This window comes from Kogia breviceps, chromosome 1 (genome assembly GCF_026419965.1).
Source record: "Kogia breviceps isolate mKogBre1 chromosome 1, mKogBre1 haplotype 1, whole genome shotgun sequence".
In the NCBI taxonomy this organism is placed as follows: Eukaryota; Metazoa; Chordata; class Mammalia; order Artiodactyla; family Physeteridae; genus Kogia; species Kogia breviceps.
The window spans coordinates 18,532,525-18,544,668 of NC_081310.1; the positions used below are offsets into that span (position 1 = coordinate 18,532,525).

The following is a 12,144-nucleotide window of genomic DNA, read 5'->3' on the forward strand; positions in this document are numbered from 1 at the left end:
GGGAGACCTACAATAAGGAAAATCCAATCAGGTTCGTTCATTTAACAAATACGTGTTAATCACCTCCTGTTTGCCTAGCACAGTTCTAAATGTCTGAGATGTGTCAGCGAACAAAACAGACAAAACTCCTCCTCCTCCTGGCCTTTGCAGTCTAGCGGTGGAGACAGGCAACGCATAATAAACATAATAAATAAATGAATTCAATGCTATGTAAGAACGGGATAAGTACTATAGGGGAAAATAGCAGGGTGGGGAGGCCGGCCGTGCTGCCAGGGTAGGAGCTGGCCGTGTGGTAGGTAGTTAGGCTAGGCCACATGGAGAAAGGGAGCAGAAGCTGGGAAGAAGTAAGGGAGTTAGTCATGCATCTGTGTGAGGGAAAAGCATTCGTGGCAGAGGGAACGGCCTCTGTTAGATCCATAAGGCAAGATCATACCCCGTATGTTCGGAGAATAGTATGGAGTCCAGTGGGTCTTGATGGGCGTGAGCAAGGAGGAAAATAACAGATGAAGGGTTGGGGTTGGGAGCTGGAGTATAGGTCACGTGGAGCCTTGTAGACTGCTGTAAGGATATCTTGAGCAAAACGTTGAAATCATTAGAACGGACGTCTGCACTCCTGTGTGTGGTGTGGCCTGACGTCTTTGCCCCGTTGGCAGTACCACGTTCTTTCTCACCGTCATCAGGTACAAGTAATCCCTCTGTAGCCATCACTGCTCTCCTTGTCCCCAGTCCTTCTCCTACCCAAAAAAGGTAAAAAAGAAAGGAAAGTTTTCATTATATTTCAAAAATGTGTATTTATAAGCAGCATGCTAGTGGTATCCATTTTGTATAAATGTACAGAAAATGGAGGGTCTGCATTTTCCAACTTAAACAGAGACATATGGAGGAAAAGTACTAAATTTTTTACTTTTGGATGCAAACTTACTTCCCACAAACAAATATATTTAAGAAAATGTGCTATCTTAACTGGAAGATATATTAATAAAAGTCAAAACAGATGGCGTCCCGGAAGTCTGGTGTTTGTAACAGCAAGACGAGACAAATCTTTGTATCAGCTTGAAGGTAGTCTGCAAACTGAGTAGTTTTATTAAGCACTGGATTGTGACCACTTAGATTTCATGTGCGTTTTGATTTCTTTGCCGAGTGGAATTTTTGTTTTCATTTTTTTTCCCCCCTCTGTCCTCTTATTCCAGAAGTACAACAGGGGAACCGAAAGAAAGAGACAAGGAGGAGGGTAAAGATTCCAAGCCACGTTCTCTGCGGTTCACGTGGAGCATGAAGACCACGAGTTCCATGGACCCCGGTGACATGATGAGAGAAATCCGGAAAGTGCTAGATGCAAATAACTGTGATTACGAACAGAAAGAGCGGTTTTTGCTTTTCTGTGTCCACGGAGATGCCAGGCAGGACAGCCTGGTGCAGTGGGAGATGGAGGTCTGCAAGTTGCCACGGCTGTCCCTCAACGGGGTCCGCTTCAAGCGAATATCCGGGACTTCTATTGCCTTTAAGAACATTGCGTCTAAAATAGCAAATGAGCTTAAGCTGTAAAGAAACTCAAATTTACAGGATCAGGGAAGATGCATCCATGTATGAGGTACAGTTTTTGAATGTACTGGCAGTGCTTAATGTGATTGGCCTGTGAATCTCCTCATGTCGATTTTGCCCTTACTGCAATAAGGTTATACATAGTTATGAACTGTAAAATTAAAGTCAGTATGAACTATAATAAATATCTGTAGCTAAAAAAGTAGGTTCACATGTACAGGTAAGTATATTGTGTATTTCTGTTCATTTTCTGTTTATAGAGTTGTATAATAAAACAGATGATTGCCTAAAAACCTGTATAGTTGTCTAGATTTCTGCACGTAAATGTACGTTTGATGCTTTGAGTTGAAAATGTTCTTTCTGTTATTTACATTCTGGTGGGTTTTTAAAATTCTTACCTCCATCATGCAATTTTGAAAATTGAGAATTGTGTCCACAGTTAAAAGTGCACAGAAATAGTCTTTACAATTGTAGCATGGACTTTTAAAAATTATTTTTAAATCATATTTAAATTTAAACCAGAAGCTGATAAATAGATCAGCTTTATTATACACAGAATTACTCCTGCTTATCTTTGCTCTTATCCTTGTTATCAGACAAGGTTTCGTTGAGAAGATACAAAATGTTTACAGTGTTGGCACTTAGCGTTTTTAAAATAAAGTACATGAAAATAATAATAGCTTTGCCTTGAGCTAGCTAAGAAGTACTGGGGAAGAAGTTAAACCTACATCAAATTTCTTTTGAACATTAAAGTATTTTCTGGCCGGGCTTCCCTGGTGGCGCAGTGGTTGAGAGTCCGCCTGCCGATGCAGCGGACGCGGGTTCGTGCCCCGGTCCGGGAAGATCCCACGTGCCGCGGAGCGGCTGGGCCCGTGAGCCGTGGCCGCTGAACCTGCGCGTCCGGAGCCTGTGCTCCGCAACGGGAGAGGACACAGCAGTGAGAGACCCGCGTACCACAAAAAAAGATTTAAAAAAATAATAAAGTATTTTCTGGCCCACTGCTAATTGTAGCAGCAAAATTAAAAAGAATCAATACTTCATCTGGCTATTATAATTTAAAATGTCACTTAGGTTTGCTGCCTTCCAAATCCTATAACATTAATTGCGGAAGTACAATAATATTGGGGCTGTTTCGTAGCACAAACTCGTCTTTACAGTGTTGATCAATGCATCAGTTAGGAAATAACGCCACCTCAGGAATTAACTGGCATTGGGAACGTTTGCCTCGTGCTCCGCCCAGCCTCTTCACCCACCCCCGACACAGTAGTATCTGTCATTACTTAAGAGACTTCCGAGCAAAACATGCTATTTATAGCAGTATATTATTGATTTACGCTTATGTGGTTGTTCAGTTGGTTCCCATGTGACCTGTTTGTTTTTAATATTTTGCCAGATTTCTTGTATTTATTCCACATCATTGTGCCTATAATGTGCAGCTTTGTAATTTGCCTACTTTTCTTTCATAATTAGTGATATATGCGATGTAAAACCACTAGTAAAGGTACATTTTAATACTTGTTATTTTCTACTGAATTAGCCTTGGAGGTTGACTGTGCAATGTTATTTAATGTTGTAATTACTGTAATATCAGCATATGGGCCCCATCTGCACACTCCTGAGAAATAGAAAGTGTATTCCAGTTTTATCAGTTTAAAGGAAAATAAAGCTGTGATTAAATACTGTAATTCTAGCCTACGTTAGAAAGCTCTAAGCGTAGGTGATGTGCCATTCCATGATGGCTTCCAGACTAGGGTGATCTGTACTGTACTGTGACGTAGCTTTCTTCTGTAAAGTTCTGTTCTAAAATGAAGTGTATTTTTGCCTTAGCAAAGGATGCTGTTGGAAAAAAAAAAAAAACACCAACAACTGTGTAGCCCCTTTTTAACCTAGTGTTCATTCAAAACAATTGATGCAAATCTTTATTCACCTTCACTGGTGCACACTGAAATTTTACTTGAACAGTTCTCATAATAAAGCACTTGTCTTTTGCTCTTTATCAGAATGTGAATTACCTGTTTTCTAGGGCAAAAGTATTCTGTATGGGGAGTTTATTTTGTGTGTGCTAAATTTAGTTGATGGGGGGAAAGCTGTGTAGGTTTCCAAGATGTCATTATGACAAGAAAAAGTTGATCTTTTTTATTGGAGTTCCTATCAATTAAAACACTTTTTAAAAAATAGACATGCCTTTTCCAAGGCAAAAAGCTGATGTTCTTTCGCATTTTCTCACTCTGGTTAACTCTTCTGTGTTTGTGGCAAGGAATTTTACTTCAATATTTTTTATGAACTAAAAATGAAATCACTTTAGATTTTCCCATTTTATATGGCAACATAACTTTCTTTTTGAAGATTTAGAGGAATTTTATAGTATGTTTGCATAAATAAATACCAGTTTATGTTCACTGGCTATGTGATATCAGGATTTCCTTCATTTCTGCTTAAGTATGATTTGCTTTAACATCCCTAATATTAAATTATTTTGTAGAGACTTGGGCACAGTATTTGATAAATAAAAATTTGGTAAATAATAAGCTGAAATACACTCTAGAATCTTGACCAATAAGATAGGCCTTGATTTAAAACCCAAAAGACCTTATTGTGAAGTGATTTTCACCAGTGGTACCATTTCACAATGTGGACAAGAAAATGGCATGTGATGAATGAGACGTCCATTTACTACAAATAAGTGATTTACAGCATGTGTCAGTTAATCAAGATCTCTGCCTTCATTTTTTAAATACCTACTGAGGTACCTACTGTGCCTTAAGGTATATAAAGGAATCGTAAAAGAAGGTTCCTACTTCTCCAAAATTTTGGTCCATTTGGGAAGACAAAATACAAACTTGCACAAGGCAAAAAAACATGCACTCAAATAGGAGACAGTGGAAGTGCTCGATCACAAAGAATAGATGCTATAAGAATTCAGAGAGGGGCGAGTGCTGCGTGAACATGAGAAAGGAAGGGATTTGAGGATGGATAAAATTCAAGGGGCAGAATGGAAGGAGCATGTGAGAAAAGGCTTGCAGTTAATAACGGCTGTGAGATGTGAGAAATGAACCACTTGTTCTAGGAAGTTGACAGGGTTCACACTAAGTTGATGGATAGACGATTATGTAAAGCATTGATTGGCAGCCTCAGCTTGGACTTGACGTGTGGTTAGAGGGGAGTAATTAGGGCTTTTGAAGCCCAGGAAATACCTAATAAATCGGTTGTAAAAGAAGAGCAATTCATTAATTCAGCAATTTTGTCAAGTACCGATACATATCAGATTCTAGGTTCTGGGAAAACAGCAGTAAAAAAAAAAAAAAAAAAAATCTGTAATAGAAATTTGTGGGATGATTGAAGGCTAGATAGAGCCAGGAAGATCTTTTCAGACACTATAAGCAATAAAGCCTGTATGAAATAGTCTAGGTAGAGGTGGTTAACACAGGATCAAAAGGAGGGTGTATTTGAGAGACCTTTCAAAAGATGTATCAACAAGATAGCATGAGCAGGATATGGGCTATAAAAGGGAGGAGTGGGTGGTACAAAGAGCTTCCTGGCATATGATTCAAGTTTGCAGCTTGCGTATGAAGACTTCCACTTTCCTCTAACATGGATAACAAGTACTAGAGTTATCCTTCCACCTAAAACAAGAAAAAAAACCACAAAAATATATGAAACAACAGATTCATACGATGTTTTCATTTTGATGAAATGTTTTCTGGACATTGTGTATCAGTCAATGGAGGACAGTGATCCCTAAGAGGAAACACATGAACCCGGGGATTGACCCAGCTGTCTGCCTCAGGAGAATTTCTGGGTAGTGGCACATGGAGGGGAAATGCAGTGGAAGCTCCTCCTTAAGGAGTCAGAGCTGAGAGACCAGGGAGACCAAGACAGCTAAAGTCTGGAGCGGAGAGAACTGTACCAAAACCCCAGAGATATGCAGAGATTGGTGCATGCATGTGAGAAAACTACATGAAGTCAATGAAAGAACCACCTGAAAAATCGGAACAATCATCAAACCTCATACAGAAGTAATGCCTGCTCCAATCAGCCACGGTGAAAAACCTCATAATTCATGGGTCAGTGGGTACTCAGTTTTGCGTCAGTAGCTGGAACCAGTTAGCCCTAGATTAAATACTGCATTGGTCCTGCTTAACAAAGTTTAACAAGCAATATCCAGGAGAACTATTTCTAAGTAACTTATGTTCCAGAACAGACCTCAGGAATATTAATAGGAATACAAAGTGTGCATCACCTGACATGGTAATAATAGTCACAATATCTAGCCTCCATTCAAAAGTTTTCCAGCATGCAAATATTAATATTCTAACTGAATTAATGTAAAAAATGAGATCATATATTTATACAGAAACTGGTCTACATAACATTTTTAATACAATTTTTTAAAAAGCCAACATGGTTAAAAATTAAATATTTTTTTCATTCATCTCATTGGTCTGTAAGTAACATCATTGCATTTTCTCTGTATGTAACCGAACACTACATTTTCATGAGTATAAAGCAAGAGGTGTGGAAAGGAGAAGGGTATATGATAAGGAGGAATTATCTGAAAAGAAAATTGATAATATTACAGCCAGTACATATTTCAACTTTTTTCAGCATGCTTAGTAGCACATACTGTATGTTATGGAAATAAGTCCCAAAAAACTGTTGATATGGAATATCATATGTAAAAGACATCATCTTTAAAAAAAAACCTTTTACCTAGATAACTAGTGCTCAACTGTATTATTATTGCAAATAGACATGTTCTGTAAAATTTCCTAAATAATTGCTGCTTACGCTAAGTGGTTTGAACGGTACATTTAATGGTACACTCACTGAAATTTCTTTCTGTTAAAAGAAATTTTAGTGATATTCACTTTGAATTGAAATATGAAGTTGAAAAAAGCTGAGGAAAACTAGTCTCAGATCATCTCTAGGTAAGTCATATTTTAACTTAGATGGTGTCATGGATATAATAAAGCAAGTAAAACAATAGAAAACCCCACCTGTTTATTGTGAGAAATCAAAATTTTTTAAACATATGTCCAAGTCATGTCTATTTATATATAAGCAAAGCCAACTAAAGTTTACTATAGATTCTCAAAAATGCTAATTTTATTAAGGTGGAACCTGAGTTATATTGGATTGATTCTTTTTCTTTATGCCATCAGTAGTTAATTTATTCTACATGAGGCATTCTGAAGTTTGATGTCACCATAAACACTTTGGACAAATTTTTCAACCCTCATAGAAATTTGTATAGATTATTGTTATCCATGTCTAGATTAGTTGATAATAAACTTAGTCCAAGAATCAAAATATCATGATTGAAAGGCTCTTATAATGCTGAATCTAAGCTATCCCCCAAAACTGGTCATGCTGATGCTGCTTCAGCAGAGACAAGGCTAGCCTGCCCTAAATATTTACAGGTCCAGACACAAAGTAGAAGACCACATCCCAAAGCACACCCGCACACCCCTCTTCTTCCCCCTCCTTATCCCTCCCAGCTTCATCCTGCACTGGGAAGGGCTTGAAGCACAAGCACATGGAGAAATGAATCTGCATGTATTTCGTTTACTCAATTATGAGTAATAAATCTATTATTCAGGCCACTCTTCCATGTTTTGACTTTGCAAAATGTTCAGCTTAAATCTAGATATACTTCCCATGGTACACATTAATAATGATAGCAATAACAACAACAAAACAAAAGGAAGAAGGGAAAGTTTATCTGATATAATGTTTCATTAGTGAACTCATGCTAATTGTTAATAATTATCTTTCATTTTCCTTCCCAAGTAGTTACTTCCTAAGTCGCTAAAAGATTTTTCCCGAGATCAACGTTTAACTGTTAGTGTCTTAGTGCCTCAGTTTTTTCTTGGCTCAGTTTTGCAACGGACATTGATAGCAATTCAGAAATTTCATCTGTTGAGATGTCCCTTGAATGTTACCTGCCTATCCAAGAGTCATAAAATAATTTATAATAGCAATAAAAATCTTATACTCTATCCTGTTTAAAGAAATAATAAAGCCTTTTCTTCCTTTTCATAAAAGTGACATGTTCAAAATTTTTAGAAAATATTGATAAGCTGGTTCTTGTTCAAGATGGTGATGTGGGAGGATCCTGAACTCACCTATTTCCATGGATACACTGAATCTACAACTAAATATGGAACAATATCCTTTGAAAGAAATCTGAAAACTAGCAACTCGTATACATTGGGCAAATGAGGGAAAAACCCACATCAAAATGGGTAAGAGAGGCTGAGACACAGTCCCACAATAAACCCCACACCATGGCTCAGCGACTCATAATCAAGAGGGAACTCAACTCCCAGCTACTCCTGAGTAGCAAAGAGATTGAATCTCACATCTGGCACCCCAAATTTTAAGACCTGAAACCATAAAACTAGAAGGAGACATAGGTGGTAAGCTCCTTGACTTTTGTCTTGGCAATGATGTTTTTGTTTTGACAACAAAAGCAAACATAAACAAATGGGGTTTACTATATTAAACTAAAAAGCTTCTGCACAGTAAAGGAAACCATCAACAAAACGAAAAGGCAACCTACAGAACTGGAGGAAATATTTACAAATCATATATCTGATAATGGGCTAATATAAAAAAATATAAAGAATTCATACTACTCAATAGCAAAAAATTAAAAAAACCCAAAAAATCGGCAGAGGCTCTGAATAGACATTTTTCTAAAGAAGACATACAAGTGGCCAAAAGGTATATGAAAAAGTGATCAACATGACTAAAAATCAGGGAAATGCAAATCCAAATCAATCACCTAACACCAGTTAGAATGGCTATTTTCGAAAAGACAAGATAACGAATGTTGGTGAAAATGTGGAGAAAAGGGAACATGTGCACTGTTGGTAGGAATGTAAATTGATGCAGCCACTATGGAAAACAGTGTGGAAGTTCCTCAAAAAAGTTAAAAATAGGGCTACCATATGATCCAGCAATTCCACTTTTGGGTATTTATCTAAAGGAGGGAATGGGAAAAGGTATTTCATGAAAATGGAAATGAAAAGAAAGCTGGGGTAGCAATACTTATATCAGACAAAATAGACTTTAAAACCTAGGATATAGGGACTTCTGTGGCAGTCCAGCGGTTAAGACTTTGCCTTCCAATGCAGCAGTCGCAGGTTTGATCCCTGGTCGGGGAGCTAAGATCCCACATGCCTCATGGCCCAAAACATAAAAGAGAAGCAATAGTGTAACAAATTCAATAAAGACTTAAAAAAAAAAAAAAAAAACTAGGCTATAAAAGAAACAAAAAAGGGCATTCCATAATGATAACAGAATCAATCCAACAAGTAGATAAAACAGTTGTAAATATATATGCACCCAACAAAGGAGCACCTAAGTATATAAAGGAAATATAAACAAACATAAAGGAAGAAATTGACAGTAGCACAATAATATTAGGGAATTTTAACACCACACTTACATCAATGAACAAATTATTCAGACAGAAAATCAATAAAGAAACATTGGCCTTAAATGACACATTAGACCACGTGGCCTTAATAGATACTGAGAGAAGATTCTATCAAAAAGCAGCAGAATATGCATTCTTTTCAGAGCCCATGGAACATTCTTTAGGATAGATCACATGTTAGGCCACAAAACTAGTCTCAATACATTTTTAAAAATTGAAGTCATGTCAAGCATCTTTTCCAACCACAACACTATCAGACTAGAAATTAACTAAAAGAAAAAAAACTGCAGAAAGACAAATATGTGGAAGCTAAACAATATGCTACTAAACAATCAATGGGTCACTGAAGAAATCAAAGAGGAAATCAAAAAATACCTGGAGACAAATAAAAATGGAAACACAACAACCCAAATTCTATGGGGCACAGGAAAAGTGGTTCTAAGTGGGAGGTTAATGGCAATACAAGCCTACCTTAGAGAACAAGAAAAATCTCAAACAACCTAAAATTACACCTAAAGGAAAGAGAAAAAGATGAACAAAAGTATCCCAAAGATAGTAGAAGGAAAGAAATCATAAAGATCAGAACCAAAAATAAATAGAGACTAAATAAACAATAGAAAAGATCAATGAAACTAAGAGCTGGTTCTCTGAAAAGACAAACAAAAGTGATAAGCCTTTAGCCAGCCTCATCCAGAAAAATATTGAGGGCCCAAATAAATAAAATCAGAAATGAAAAACAAGTTACAACCAACACCACAGAAATACAAAAGATCCTAAGATTACTACAAACAATACCAATAAATGGATAAATTCCTAGAAACATACCATCTCCCAAGACTGAATCAGGAAGAAATAGAAAATAAGAACAGAACAATTACCAGTATTGAAATTGAATCAGTAATATTAAAAAAATAAAATAAAAGAACTCCCAACAAAGAAAAGCCCAGAACCAGAGGGCTTCACAGGTGAATTCTACCAAACATTTTAAGAAGAGTTAACACCTGTCCTTCTCAAACTATTCCAACATATCGAAGAAGAAGGAATGCTTTCAGAACTCATTATATGAGACCAGCATCACCCTGATACCAAAAAAGGTATCAGACAAAGACAACACAGAAAAAGAAAATTACAAGTATATATCACTGATGAACATAGATGGAAAAATCCTCAACAAAATTTTAGCAAACAGAATTCACGAATACATTAAAGTGATCATACACCACGGTCAGGTGAGTTGTGTCCCAAGGATGCAAGGATGGCTTGATATCCACAAATCAATCAATGTGATACACCATATTAACAAATTGAAGAATAAAACTCATATGATCATCTCAATAGATGCAGAAAGAGCTTTTGACAAAACTAAACATCCATTTATGGTAAAAACTCTCCAGAAAGTGTGCACAGAGGGAACATACCTCAACACAATAAAGGCCATATATGATAAGCCCACAGTTAACATCATACTCAACAGTGAAAACCTGAATTTTTTTCCTCTAAGATCAGGAACAAGAAAAGGAGGCCCCTTCTCACCACTTTTATTCAACATAGAAATGGAATTCCTAGCCACAGCAATCAGACAAGAAAAATAAATAAGAGGAATCCAAATTAGAAAGAAATAAGTAAAAGTATCACTGTTTGCTGATGGCATTATACTATATAGAGAATATCCTAAAGATGCCACCAAAAATACTGTTGTAACTATTAAATGAATTCAGTAAAGTTGCAGGATACAAAGTTAACATACAGAAATCTGTTGCATTTCTATACACTAACAATGAATTGTCAGAAAGAGGAATTAAGAAAACATTCTTATTCACAATAAAAGAATAAAATACCTAGGAATAAATCTAAGCAAGAAGGTAAAATCTGCACACCAAAAACTATAAGACCCTGTAGAAAGAAACTGAAGACAACACAAACAAATGGAAAACTGTACCATGCTTATGGATAGGAAGAATTAATGTTGCTAAATATGCTATCATACTCTCCAAGGCAATCTGCAGATTCAGTGCAATCCTTATCAAAATACCAATGGCATCTTTCACAGAACTAGAACAAATAATTCCAAAATTTGCATGGGAACACAAAAGACCCCAAATAGCCAAAACGATCTTGAGAAATAACAAAACTGGCTGTATCAAACTATACACCCTGTTTAGTTTACATCCTCCCTGATTTCAAACTACAGTAATCAAATTACAAATCTACAGTAATCAAAACAGTAACGTATTGGCACAAAAACAAACACACAGATCAATGGAACAGGATAAAAAGCCCAGAAATAAACCCACATGTATATGGTCAATCTACGACTAAGGAGGCATAAAATGGGGACACGACAGCCTCTTCCATAAATGGTGTTGAGAGAACTGTACAGCTACATGCAAAATAATCAAACTGGACTACTTTTCTTACACCGTATAAAAAAATAAACTCATAATTGATTAAAGACTTAAATGTAAGACCTGAAACCATAAAACTTCCAGAAGAAAACATAAGCAGTATGCTCTAAAGTGAAATAAGCCAGTCACAAAAAGACAAATAGTGTATGATTCCACTTATGTGATGTAGCTCATAGTTAATTTCATAGGGACAGAAAGTAAAATTGTTATTTGCAGGGACTGGGGGAAGAGGAAATGGAGAGTTGTTGTTTAATGGGTTTAGAGTTTCAGTTTTGTAAGATGGAGATAATTCTGGAGAATGGTTACACAGCAATGGGAATGTACTCAACAACACTGAACTCTACACTTATAAATGATTAAGATGGTCAATTGTATAAGCATATCTTACCACAATTTAAAGAAAGAACAGCAACAACAACAAAGGGTAGAAATAACCCTAGCTCATAAGAGTCATGCCCTCACTGTAGGTATACACATATTCTTTTTTTTTTTTTTTTTTTTTTTTTTTTTTTTTTTTTTTTTTGTGATATGCGGGCCTCTCACTGTTGTGGCCTCTCCCGCTGCGGAGCACAGGCTCCGGACGCGCAGGCTCAGCGGCCATGGCTCACGGGCCCAGCCGCTCCGCAGCACATGGGATCCTCCCGGACCGGGGCACGAACCCGTGTCCCCTGCATCGGCAGGCGGATTCTCAACCACTGCGCCACCAGGGAAGCCCTACACATATTCTTAATTATTATTGTTTTCTAAAATCAG

The 12,144-nt window shown here is 36.9% G+C and overlaps 1 protein-coding gene and 1 long non-coding RNA gene across 5 annotated transcripts in view; one reads left to right on the forward strand and one right to left on the reverse strand.

Moving 5' to 3' along the window:
* Positions 1 to 3,537, forward strand: part of MARK1 (microtubule affinity regulating kinase 1) — a 149,070-nt gene extending 145,533 nt beyond the window's left edge. For all 4 annotated transcript variants that reach the window (XM_059039758.2, XM_059039747.2, XM_059039791.2 and 1 more), the window contains one exon: positions 1,191 to 3,537. In XM_059039758.2, the coding sequence (XP_058895741.1) occupies positions 1,191 to 1,545 (355 nt within the window). In that variant the 3' untranslated portion in view covers positions 1,546 to 3,537. The remainder of the gene's footprint in view (positions 1 to 1,190) is intronic.
* LOC136793770 (uncharacterized) overlaps positions 1 to 12,144 on the reverse strand; it is a 21,021-nt gene continuing 8,877 nt past the window's right edge. The window contains exon 3 of the long non-coding RNA XR_010839430.1: positions 1 to 734. This is a non-coding gene — a long non-coding RNA (uncharacterized lncRNA). The remainder of the gene's footprint in view (positions 735 to 12,144) is intronic.